Source organism: Amphibalanus amphitrite, unplaced genomic scaffold, assembly GCF_019059575.1.
Source record: "Amphibalanus amphitrite isolate SeventyFive unplaced genomic scaffold, NRLGWU_Aamphi_draft 000137F_arrow, whole genome shotgun sequence".
NCBI lineage: Eukaryota > Metazoa > Arthropoda > Thecostraca > Balanomorpha > Balanidae > Amphibalanus > Amphibalanus amphitrite.
In genome coordinates, this window is record NW_024881632.1 from 807,219 (window position 1) to 820,632 (window position 13,414).

The 13,414-nt window shown below is 51.9% G+C and overlaps 1 protein-coding gene across 1 annotated transcript in view; it reads left to right on the forward strand.

Annotated features, from left to right (window-relative positions):
* LOC122382317 (A disintegrin and metalloproteinase with thrombospondin motifs adt-2-like) overlaps positions 1 to 13,414 on the forward strand; it is a gene marked incomplete at its 3' end in the record, with an annotated part of 46,407 nt that overhangs the window by 27,282 nt on the left and 5,711 nt on the right. Inside the window, exons 8-9 of the mRNA XM_043367493.1 lie at positions 9,303 to 9,429; positions 10,182 to 10,375. Of these exons, the coding sequence (XP_043223428.1) occupies positions 9,303 to 9,429; positions 10,182 to 10,375 (321 nt within the window). The remainder of the gene's footprint in view (positions 1 to 9,302; positions 9,430 to 10,181; positions 10,376 to 13,414) is intronic.

A 13,414-nucleotide genomic window follows, 5' to 3' on the forward strand; every position in this document is an offset into this window, starting at 1 on the left:
TCTGCGGTATGTTTTAACACAGGAACACATGCAAGAGCCCGGTCACCGGCACATATTGCCTTGTCAACTAGTCTGTTATATGACCCCTGCTGTAGCTAGCTCTCGTTCGGGCCCTGCTCGGCGCACTTGCCGATGAGGCCAATGAAGAGACCGACTTTTATGACGGTCCGTCTCCGCCGCGCCAACTGAGTTAATAAAATACCTTTCACTATTGTTTTCATACATAATCATATTTTTTACTTATGTGCTGTACACGCTTCGCGTCTGTTGCCGCTCAGCTGTTTCAAGCGTCACAGGCTCTAAATGAAGAGCTCTTTGCTAAATGACGGTGAACTGGGCTGGTGCGCGATAGGCACTGGTGTACGCAATGCACTTAAGTTTTTAGGGTATTTCTATTACTTTGCTCAAATTCAATGGCCATTTGTGACTCAGACAAACATACAGTGATTATAGAACAGGAGACATGACAACAGCACGAAAACATAGCCTAGGGAATAAGTGCAGGGATGCGGTTTGATACTGCTAATGATAATGGTGCAGATATGGGTGTTGAAAGTCCATTCAAGCCTTCCAACGCATGTAACGCGCTCCTATACACCCCTAGGTATAATTTAGGCTTCGTTTGGCCCCAGACAGAACAGGGCCTGGGCCGAGAGCCAAGAGTAAAACTAGGGCAAAATAGGTTCATGTGTAGCTAAGAGTCCACACTCCTTGCATGTTTTGTTATTTTTTACTATGAAGTATGCCAAAGGAACCTCTAGCTGTCATTTAAAGTTGTAAAACTGGACGTCTGAAACACATTAGTATGGGAAATAAAGAAAAACAAACGCTATTGACTGAGTAAAATCAGCATCAGGCACCACAAATTGTGTTAAAACGCCGTGCCGACGCTAGCGCCATCTACAATTCTAGATGGCGCTAGTAGGTTTTCCCATAACAGCCCGTGTTACGGCGAGATGGTCTCAAAGAAGTGGGCGCGGACCAGACAAAACTGACTGCAGGACACTGATTTTGTGTTTTTCTTACTCACAAATATATAGCGCCACTTTATCTGACAGTTTCCTCTCAATCTGGAATAAAAACCCTCAAATCGATACACTCTAAGAACCTATTTTGCCCTAGTTTTACTCTTGGCTCTCGGCCCAGGCCCTGTTCTGTCTGGGGCCAAACGAAGCCTAAATTATACCTAGGGGTGTATAGGAGCGCGTTACATGCGTTGGAAGGCTTGAATGGACTTTCAACACCCATATCTGCACCATTATCATTAGCAGTATCAAACCGCATCCCTGCACTTATTCCCTAGGCTATGTTTTCGTGCTGTTGTCATGTCTCCTGTTCTATAATCACTGTATGTTTGTCTGAGTCACAAATGGCCATTGAATTTGAGCAAAGTAATAGAAATACCCTAAAAACTTAAGTGCATTGCGTACACCAGTGCCTATCGCGCACCAGCCCAGTTCACCGTCATTTAGCAAAGAGCTCTTCATTTAGAGCCTGTGACGCTTGAAACAGCTGAGCGGCAACAGACGCGAAGCGTGTACAGCACATAAGTAAAAAATATGATTATGTATGAAAACAATAGTGAAAGGTATTTTATTAACTCAGTTGGCGCGGCGGAGACGGACCGTCATAAAAGTCGGTCTCTTCATTGGCCTCATCGGCAAGTGCGCCGAGCAGGGCCCGAACGAGAGCTAGCTACAGCAGGGGTCATATAACAGACTAGTTGACAAGGCAATATGTGCCGGTGACCGGGCTCTTGCATGTGTTCCTGTGTTAAAACATACCGCAGACTCACGAGTCCTGGCTGACTGTAGCCGTCTCTCGCATGCGGCAGCTCAGTTTCGTAGTGTGCCTATTCCACATAGACGCGCCTGTTCGGGTACAAATATGTATGGGGAGGAGTAGGTATTGCGGACTGGGATGATAAGCCGATGCACAGAGATGCTGAAAGAGCACGTCACATATCGGTGCCTGGCTGGTCCGGTAAGTCTCACTCGCGAGAGTCGCCATGCATCTGAGGCCTCACGTGCATGACACCTGTTGTTGGCAGGCCCGGTTACTTCTGGTGCCGTTGTCAATGTATTGTGCGGACTCAGCTAGAGCACGATATGACCGAAGCAGCAGCATGTGGGGGGGGGGGGGAGAGTCACTCTTCGTTTTTTATCTTCCTTCCTAGTGGCTGACGTGAAAACTCGATTAGCATTGAGGGTATGGGCGGTATGCGGATGAGGATTGGTATGAAGATGATCAGCGGGGACATCCGCAGCGCAGGGCATCACTCGCTGGCCGCACGCCGGGTCTCGAGGGGATCGGTGACGGCACTGTCGCCGCCGTTGGTCGCGGCGACACGGGTGGCGGGAAAGTCACCGGACCTGCACCATAGTGCGGTGAATGGTTGGGGCCTTCGCCGGCAGTAACTGTTTGTTTGGGACGCGAGCTATATGTAATACTACCAGAGCACGATATTCACCGTCACTTCGCCGTGCGGCAAGAGAGGAGCTCACGGCAGCCCGGTATGATATGCTGAGTTGTGATAAGTTCTACCCCGAGTCCCCGACAGTGACCACCTTTGGGGCACTGAGGGACCGCTTGACGCGGCCACTCGTCGGTTTGGGTTGCACCTACGCACCTACTAATTTTAACAGCAGACATTCGGAGACTGCTAAGTGGGTTTGTTTTGTTATGCTTGGCTAGAGCCACTCAGTCTATTCGAGAACATTTTAGGGCCGTTGTATGATGAATGAATGAATAAGAGGGGAGAGAGCAATATCATAATAAGTCGACCATCGGGCACCGGCTGTGTGCCGCAGCGTCTCAGGTAAAAGACACCATAATGGCTGCAATGCTCCGAGAGTCATGCTATGCTGGGATGATAAAACACGAAAGGGGGACAATGTATGAAAGGGGCAATGTAAAGTTCAGTCAACCACTTACGACTAGTGCGCTATAGCGCTGGGACGGCATATCAGCGCCGGGACATATTGTTTTGATGGCAACTCGCAACGGGACAGAGCACACATTCGTTGAAATGGTCACTCCGAAGCTGACTTCCACCGGTTGTCTGCTAGGCGGACCGTTACCGTTAGTCCGGAACACGGAGAAGTGCAAGCAAGGATGATAATAAGTTAGTCGTGAGAATAAAGAGGACGTATGACAAAGTGGCTGACCGGTTACCAGTGTTACGATTACTTGAACTTTATTGAACTTAATTTAAACACGAAGGTAGCACTGTAACCGCTTACTAACGCTCAAAACTCTCGGCCACACAAGCCGGCCGCCCGCCGCCACACAGGTCCGTCGCGAGAAGGACAAACAGCGCCTCTGGCGGCCGGCCGACAAATTACGATCAGCTGATCGACAAAACTGGGTCACCGGATCGGCGCGCGACGGCCGATCGTCAACAGCGGCAGCTGATCCACAACATCCTCCCCTTCAAAAAGTACGGACACCTAGGTCACAGGTGCACACCCGAGGGCCTAACCTGGCGAATACGGTTGCGGGCGTCGCACTGGGCGGCCATAGCGGCTAACAGCAGTTGGCGGACGGACGGGGGTTCCGTCCGGCTCCGAATCCGAACTATCCGAGTCCGACAGAGCACATTCACTTTCAGCGCTACTCGGCGAGTCCACACGACCGGAAACTTCATCGGAGCGGACCGCCAGCAATGGCCCGACAGCGGTCCGACCTAACAGCGGAATACAGGCACCGAGGTCCGGTTCCTCGTCAGACACACTGACAGTGACAGGAACCGTCACACATGTCGCCCGTTCTGAATCGTCCCGCACAGAACTTTCTACTTTCTTCAGGTTACTACCATGCACAAGCACCTGCTTTCGTCCCCGCTTAATCCTATAATCAGGTCGCTGCACTTTGACGACTACATATGGTCCAGTAAAACGAGCGGACAGTTTCCTGCTCTTACCACGCTTCACTGCCTGCACTTTTAGCATCACCGTATCGCCTACTTCAATGTCACTCGTTCCAGCCACAGACGAGCGCGACTGGCTGTCCTGCAGTGACTGATGGGCCTGGTCGCGGTCCACCTCGAGACGGCGCTTCAGGTCACTCACATAATTCGCGTAAGTGTCACACTGCAGCTTATCTGCGTCATCAATGATCTCACTCACAACGGGCACACGCGGGTAAACACCATAAACCAACTCGAACGGCGAATATCCTGTCGTGGTGTGCTGTGAGAACCGATAGGCTGACACACACACACTGACCCACCGGTCCCAATCAGCCTGGTTCTCACTCACATAATGGGTGAGCATATCGCACAGAGTGCGGTTGAACCGCTCGGTTTGACCATTCGTTTGTGGATGGTACGACGTGCATCGTAGCTTTTGGATCCCCAATAGCTCACAAATCCGCTTAACTAGCGCGCTTTCGAAGTTCGTGCCCTGATCTGTCAGAATGCTTTTCGGCACTCCAAAACGAGCAAAGAGCTCCACGAAACAGTCGGCCACGGTCGTGGCCTTCTGGTCAGGAATACAATAGGTCTCCACCCACTTCGTGAACAAGTCCGACACGACTAGAACGTACCTGTTCCCAGCATCTGAACAAGGTAGTGGTCCAAGAATATCTGCCGACCACTGGGAGAACGGCTCCCCTACGACAGGTACACTACCTACACCTTCTCGGTGAGAACGGTTCGGCCTTTTCACCCGCGCGCATCCGAGACATGCACGGCAGTAGTCGCGCACGGTCACTTTCAGGTTATGCCAGTAGTAATGACGCGTGATCTGACTCATCGTACGCTTCAACCCGAAATGCGCCGCCATTGGCACATCGTGAGCAAGACGTATCACGTGACTCTGCATGCTTAACGGCACGATTATCTGCGGCTCACGGTCTGAAATGGTCTGTCGGTACACGAGGCCATCACGAACAAACAGGCTGTCTCTATCACGCATATAGAACGCACCGACGTCACCAAGTCTCGCATCGTTCGTGCTCCCAGTCCGTAGACAGTCCATGACAACTGACAGCACCGGGTCCTCCCGCGTCGCCGGCTGCAGCTCTGGCAGGCTGAGCCGGCTAGACGTCGCCTCCGCCCCGACAGCAGCTTCGTCAGCCGCCGAGCTTTTCAGCTCCACAGCTCGGACCGTCGCCGGCACGTCACCTTCGGCCAGCTCACACGAGTCACCATTTGGCACGCAGCCAACACTGACACTGGACAGTCCTTGTTTTGGCACACAGCCAGCACGGTCACCAGACAGTCCCTGTTTTGGCACACAGCCAGCATCACCAGGCAGTCCTTGTTTTGGCACACAGCCAGCACTGTCACCATCACCACAGTCTCTGGACAGTGCGTCCGCGTGGGGAATCGCAGTCCCCGGTCGGTGAACCACCGTAAAGTCATACTGGGACAACTCCATGACCCAGCGAGCCAGCCGACCAGACGGATCCTTTAGGCTCCAGAGCCACTTGAGCGCCTGGTGGTCCGTCACGACGACGAACTCAGTCCCGAGGACGTACCATCGGAACCTGGTCACGGCCCGAATCACAGCGAGCAGCTCGTGCTCAGTCGTCGTGTAGCGCGACTGACAGTCCGTCCATTTTCCCGAAGCGAAGGCGACTGCATACTCGCCATCACCATCACACTGGCTCAGAGTCGCGCCCCAGCCGCGCGAGCACGCATCGGTCGTGATCCGAAACGGCTGCTCCGGGTCCGGCGGCCGGACCACAGGGAAGGCAGCCACCGCCTTCCGGAGATCCTGGAAGCTCCGCTCTGCTGCCTCCGTCCACTCGAACGAGTGCCGGCGAGTCAGATCAGTCAGACCCACCGCACGCACACTGAAGTGAGGAATCAGGTGACGGAAGTAGCCCGCCATCCCCACGAATCGCAGCACCTCCTTCACGCTGCTCGGCCTCTTGTAGGCCGTGATCGCAGCCACGTTGTCGTACGCCGGCCGGATACACCCCTCAGAGATCACGTGAGACAGAAACGTGACCTCAGACTGTGCGAAGCGGCACTTCTGGGGGTTCAGGCGGATCCCGCTCCGCTCGAGCCGCTCGAACACCTCCCTCAGAACAGCGACATGCTGCTCTAGAGTCTCCGTGAAGATGAGTACGTCGTCCAGATACACGACCACTGACTGGTGCAGCAGGTCCTTCAGCACCGTCGTCATCATCCGCTGGTACGTTGCCGGTCCATTGCACATACCAAAGGCCAGGACTTGGTAGCAGAATTGCCCCTGATCGGTGACGAAGGCTGTCTTCTCTTGTGCCGATTCGTCCAGTTTCACTTGCCAGTACGCAGCCTTCTGATCGAGCTGCGAGAAGACACGGCATTTGGGACCGATCGACGCCAGCAGCGACTCTATCCTAGGTAGAGGAAAAGAGTCTTTCACGGTGCAGCGGTTCAGCTCCCTGAAGTCAGTACATACTCGAAAGCTCTTGCTTCCCTTCTTCTTTACAAGAAGCACCGGGCTCGCGTACGGGCTGGCACACTCCCGTATCACGCCCATTGACAGCATGTCCGCGATCTGCTGGTTGGCAGTCTCTCGCAGAGCCGGCGGAATCGGGTACGGCTTCTTTTTCCGCGGCTCCTCCATCAGCTCTATGCGATGTTCGACAGCTGTGACTCGTCCGAGCTGCCCTGGCGAGCTGAACACGTCCGACTGGTCCAGCACCGCCTTCAGCTTCTCCTGATCCACTGTTGACAGGTGAGACAGGTCAGCCTGTGTCTTCACCTGGTCCAGGAACGGCATCACCTCCTCGTCCAGACTGTCCTCGAAGTCCTCCACCGCACCATCTGTCACCACACACCGGCACACGGTGGCGGCCGGCTCTCTAACCTCCTGTCCAAAACATGAGAGCACACCGGTACTGAAGTTGACAGCCACTTCAGCCGCCTTTAGAAAGTCTGTGCCGAGTAGCACACAGTCACTGCACTCGGCGACCAGGACCTCCATGGTCACCTCACCTGCAGTGCCCGGCACATGCAGAACCACATCTGCAGCTCCGTGAACATGGAGACTTTCCTGTCCAGCTCCCACCACAGCCTTTCGGCTGTGTCGCAGCTGCAGCTGACACCTGTCGGCCGTCGATCGCGACAGAAGCGTCCGCTCGCTGCCGCTGTCCACGACTGCATCCTGCACTAGCCGTCCATTCACCGTCACGTCCAGCTTCAACGTCGAACCGACAACCACTCGCCTGTTGGCCGTCACAGCTCCTGGTCCTGCACCACTGGTGCCAGCACCACCACTGGTGCCACCACTGGCACCCCCCATGGCACCACCTCGGTTACCACCACTGGCACAGTATCGACTGATGTGCCCCACACCTCCGCACTTATAGCACTTGATGCCCTTCGAGCCGCCTGACCGGCTCCCTCCTTTGCACTGTTTGGCAATATGTCCCATCTGGCCACACGAATAACACTTTCGACTCACAGATCTTCCAGTCTCCTGGCAGCGCCTCGCTGCTGACCTCTGCTTGCCATGGAGCAGAGTCATGTGAGTCACCAGCTGGTCCAGCGAGGACAGGTCGCCCTCTCCCAGCTTGTGCGACCAGGCCTCTGGCGCACCCTTAATCGCCTGTACGATGGTCATGCGGTCCAGAGACTCGGCTGTCAGCTCTGGCATGACCTGCTGAATCTGACTCTTCAGCGCCTCTACGTACTCCCGCGGAGTCTCGCCTGGCTGCAGACGACGCTGGTCCAGCCCTTGAAGGATCTGCCCCTTCATCACCTCCGGCGTCAGGAGATGCAGCACCTTTTGTTCAGCAGCACTGACTGTAGCATCCCGTTCAGCAGCCTGTACTTCTGCCTCAACCCGGTCGGCCACCCAGGCCGCCCGCCTGCACGAGCCAAGAGCATAACAGATCAAGTCCAGGGCCACCACGCCCGACAGGTTTTTCAAGCTCGCATAACGCCGAAACTGCTTGAAGAAACGCCGTGGTTCGGCGTACTCGAACACGGGGAGGGGCAGGCTCAGTGCCCCAGTCGCCCCGGCACTCGTGTCCACCGAGTTATCCATCACCGGTCCCGTATCACACAGATTATCCGTCCGGTATCCGTTCACTCAGTTTGTTTACATCATCACACTGGGCGCCGCCATGACACACCTGACCGGTGGCGCCACCCGCGGAATAGTCCCGAAGCTTCCCTGTGACGTCACGTCCGGCTAACGCTCTTCCCGCTGCCGGCTGACGCCATCTTCGATGATCTTCGGCACACTGATCGGTTTCGCTCACGCCGACTGCGGCACGCGGCGCCGGTTATAATCCCACCGCTGAATGTTACGATTACTTGAACTTTATTGAACTTAATTTAAACACGAAGGTAGCACTGTAACCGCTTACTAACGCTCAAAACTCTCGGCCACACAAGCCGGCCGCCCGCCGCCACACAGGTCCGTCGCGAGAAGGACAAACAGCGCCTCTGGCGGCCGGCCGACAAATTACGATCAGCTGATCGACAAAACTGGGTCACCGGATCGGCGCGCGACGGCCGATCGTCAACAGCGGCAGCTGATCCACAACACCAGTTACTGACCACCTGACCAGTGTCTACTGTGACAGTTGGTCGCTGGTAACACAATAATACCGGTTATATGTAGTCATAAAAGTACGAGGCGTCATGAGCCCAGTTGCAAATAGTTGCCTTATCTACTACTCATTTGTTCCTGTTTCAGGGCTCAGGGCGCTATGCATGTAATGTATTTTGTGTAATGTGTGTTTATGTGTGGAAAGCTATGCGTTTAAAAACACTTGCAATGGAAAAAACAGCAATATACCAAACCCAGTGGTGTAAGAAAATGTGCATAATTTAGTCCCAATTGCTTTTTTACGCTTACAAGTGTCTGAAATTAAGTTAGAGACAGTCTTGAATCACTGCCATCTAGCGTCAAAAGGGTGAACTAAAGCTTCATCCTACGACCGCAGCGGTTGGAAAGGGGTTTACAAAAACCGTTCCGGGTCAGTTAATTTTGAGTTTTGAGGAAAATGTTGCGCCTAGATATTATTTTTATGTCCTTGCGCCAAAACATATGCCAGTTTCCTTGCAACTCTCGGTTATCGATACACTCTAGTGGGGCTATTTGAGACAGTATTTAAAATTGTTACAAAGTAAAAACCGTTTGAAATTTATGCTTAATTTCTGCTCAGGCGATTTACTGCTCGATTCCACACCTCCCTGAGCAAAAATATCACACAAAATTCCAACGATCTTCATTTTATAGCGATTTTAAATGCTGTCTCAAATAGCCCCACTGTCTCAAATAGCCCCACTTTACGGTACTGTTGTGTTTTTATTACCAGTGTAATTCACGCAAGGTGTGTCGTTTCCGTTCCAGTCTGGACTTCTTCGAGCAGCTGAAGGGTCGCCGGTCGCCAGTGACGATGGGTCTGGCCGTCATCGCTGGCGTCTGCTCCCCGAAATACTCCTGCGTCATTGGGGAGCTCGGCACCACCAACAGCCAGGTGAGAACGATGGACAGCGCCCGTATCACAGTGTGAACAGTGGTTACAATAGGTATCGCACACACCGTCACTGTTAAAAGGTGAATAGACATTTGAATAAGTTTGTTGCCCTTTCCAAATTCCAGCACTAATTCCATTATATTAGAGAAAAAACGGCACGAGCTAAGCTGCCATTAGTTCTCTAATTGACTCCAGGGTAAATGTGCACCAGCCGGTTGTTGAACTGCTAACCAGTTGTCCGGCCCGTCTGATTATACTCGCTCAACGAACAGCATGATAAAGGAGTTATGCAAGCGGGTCTCGATACGTAGCCACCGATAAAACCCAATGAGCCCCACCGAGCCGCAATCAATACACCGGCATGACCTCTTTCAGAGCTTTCTACGATTGCTTATCAGAGCCTGCCGTTCCGTCGATAAACGTTTCATCACGTGACGTTAAAACGTCAGGCGGTTACGGCGCTCATTTTTAATAATGACTCCTATGATGCCACTACCGCACTGGCCGAAATAATCCTTCCTAAGCTCGGTTTCGTTGTAATAGTGCGGTGACATCAGATGACTGATAAATCCCAGTCTCGGTAAAAATCTGCCGTGTCGCTGTGTAGTCACAGTGACTGTTAACGTCACCACTGTCCACCTGCCGTCAGCGCTAGCCGCACCGTCCGCCGGCCAGCCCGTCACATCTCCCCATCTTCCTGTCTCGCGTCAGCGCGCCTCCCATCACCACCTGACGTGACATCACCTCCGCAGGGCAAACCGTACCCGTCAGCTGGCTTCACGTCCGCCTACATCATGGCTCACGAGATCGGCCACAACCTGGGCATGTTCCACGACGGCCAGCAGAACGCGTGCGCCAAGGATGGCTTCATCATGTCGCCGAGCCGCGGCGTGAAGGGGGAGACGACGTGGTCCTCCTGCAGCCGAGACACGCTGCGGGGCCTGCCGTGAGTACCGACGGACGGCGCGGGGGGGGGGGGGGCAGAGGAGTAGCGGAGCAGGGAGGCACAAACAGCAGGATTGTCGGTGACTTATCAATACACATCGCAAAAACTATCCATAAACGTGAAAGTGAAAACAATGGAAGAAGGAACACGGTGTTGAGCTGAGTTGTGGTGGAGATATACTGCTATTTGCGATGAAGCTGTCATATTTTTCCTCATAGTGAATGGTACCGACAAGTGACGACCGGGTGTACAACCGACGACTATCAATCTTCTTATCGAATTCATCATATTGCAAGAGTGGTACTGCGGTTACATAATCAATATAGACGTAATATACTGTACAAAGTACGAGTAACCTTAAACTGTCGGTGACAGTCACTCAGGTCTCAAGGAAAGACACATAGCAGTAACGTCACGAAAACGAAAGTGAGAACTCGCAGGGCTCAGCATCGTGGTGGTCGCTCTAACGCGTGACCGCGTCGAGAGCGGTGCAGAGCCGAGAGAGACGGGAGGGGCGGGAGGAGCACACCGGGGGAGCGCTGGCAGGGAGCGTGGCCTCTGCAGACACTCGGCCGGTGCAGTACTTGGTATTCAGCTAGAATATCGCCATCCACGGAGAGGAGGATAAGCCGCGCCGGTGCGACGTCCGAGTTTCACGGTCGATCAAAGACGACGCTTGCAGTGCACGCGGCAGTCTTATGCCAAGGATTGTAGCGTAAACAATGTGACTGGCACTCAGGCTAACAGAGGATGAAAGCCTAAAATAGCGTGTAATGTGTTTGACGTCCTTTAAACTCGTGCCAAAATGGCTTTGCCGGACGTTTTTGTGATGAGTGGGGGCAGGTCTCAAATTTGCTTGGAGCAGCCGAGCACTTAACTCATTTTTGATTATCCGCTAGCGCGTTTCTGGTTTTAGCTGATATACTAAACACATGATGGATGAACGAACACTTAAAGGGACTATCCCACCTTCTAAAATGTTGTTAAAACCAGTTAACCCTATTCCTGGCGGGCTCCGCCGGGACAAGAAACTGGCGGGGGGGGGGCCGATTCGGCCCCCCTCCTGAGATCTCGAGAACGAAGCAAGATAGCGACAAGCGGTAAACGGCATCGGATACGCATGGACAAGGTCTACAATTTTTACTAAGGTCATTTTCAGGTCAGGTCAAAGATGACGTCACAGGGGTCGAAAAAGTCAAAATGGCGGCGCTAGATATGGAGAGAGTTTTTCTCGAATAACTTTCGAATTAGTCAAGATAGGAACACATCGTGATCCTCTCGTCAATCCGCATCGAATAATATATATGTTGACCTCGAAAGGTCAAGGTCAAAGGTTGACCTCAGGTCACGTGACCTCGAGGTCATCATGTATATCATTCGATGCGTCTTGACGAGCTGAACACAATGAGACCATCCACGCGTCTGTATCTTGTTCCTGTACGGAGTTATTGGCCAAAAACCTTTGGTGACCTTTGATGACGTCACATGACCTCACAGCTGCCCAACAGCAAAACAGACCTCAAGGTAGTGAAGGTTGATCGTATATGAAGTCATGTATGGTATATGGGGCCATTCCGACCCGTTTTAGTGGTAAAAACAGGGAGTTGATTTTTCCCCCATTAACTTATAATGGGGAGGTCGCGAAACTGACCTGACCTTAGGTCACTGATATCAAAATTCCGAGATATACAAATTGCACATACTGGTACCCTAACTAAAGCCTGAAGAGAAGAAATTGATCGGTCAAAAACTCTAGCTCTGGCGTGATTGCAAACTTTTCTGAGGTAGGGTCACCAAACCGCCTCTGGTGACCTGACCTGAGGTCAGATCAACTCAAAATTTTCAGACATGTTGCGTAGAAGCCTTATAGGAAAAGTCAGAAAATTTGAGCTTCCTAGCTCAACGCGTTTGGGAGAAATAACCAAAAAACCTCAGGGGGGGGGGCTCCTGAGGCCCCCCCCCCGCCAGGAATAGGGTTAAATTGTGCCCGACTTTATAGATTGGATGACCAGGAACGCGGTTCTGGCATTTATTTTTCATTAAACATCTTAGGCTTCCCATATTCCAAACACAAACTTTCAAATATGTGACGTCACAGCCCAAAATTACCTCCTTCCCCAGGCCACATTACTGTCATAAAGCTGATTCTTTTTACTCTGTAGGCACCACAACAAAGTTCAGACCAAGTTTTAAGCGTTTTTTCAACGAACAAACCCATTTAAATCAGAATGACTAAACGAGGTGACGTCACACTAACGGTCGCTCCATGTTGAAGATAGGGCCTTGCACAAGGCCCATTTTCAAATGAAAGGGAACGAATTTCTTCAACACCAAGAGGCCGCGGGGGTTGCAACCTAGATAGATAGTGGTTTCTGAACCTCGCCGCAAACTTGGCTATCTCAACTCAAACCCCATGTTAAAGGTGGGATAGTCCCTTTAATTGATCTTTGATTACAGGAAAGGCATTACCATTCATTATTTTCACAAACTAGAATTAGAAGCATCCCGTCGGGCAATCGTCATACCCAATTGCCATAGAAACAATTCCAAGTGACAAAATAAAAGATAGAAATATATATTGACGCACAGCATACCAGAGAATATCAGAACTAGCGATAAATCATCGTATCATCGTAAGAAATCAAAACTCCACAGCAAGCGGTTCAATTTGCAAAAGACGGAAAACATAATGAACTTAATTAAATCATAAGTGCAGTAAAATCATAAGCGATTTCAAGGTTTGCATCCAGCCAGCCCCTTATGACATATATTACTCGCCATTCTTTTGGTTTGGTGCAGCGTCTGCAACCCTACCTACCATGTAATCTTTGAGTTTTCCATTGGCAACAGGCACACCTAAATGCATAATAACAAGCCACAATAGTGATGTTGCTCTTATCAATTAGCGTTACGGTTCGATGAAGCTGAGTACATTGTCACATGTGAGCAGCAAAATAGGACAGATTAGGTATAAATGAAGCTTAGCAAACTTCCAAAACGTTTTCATTACACCGGCAATCATACTGTATCTAAACGTAA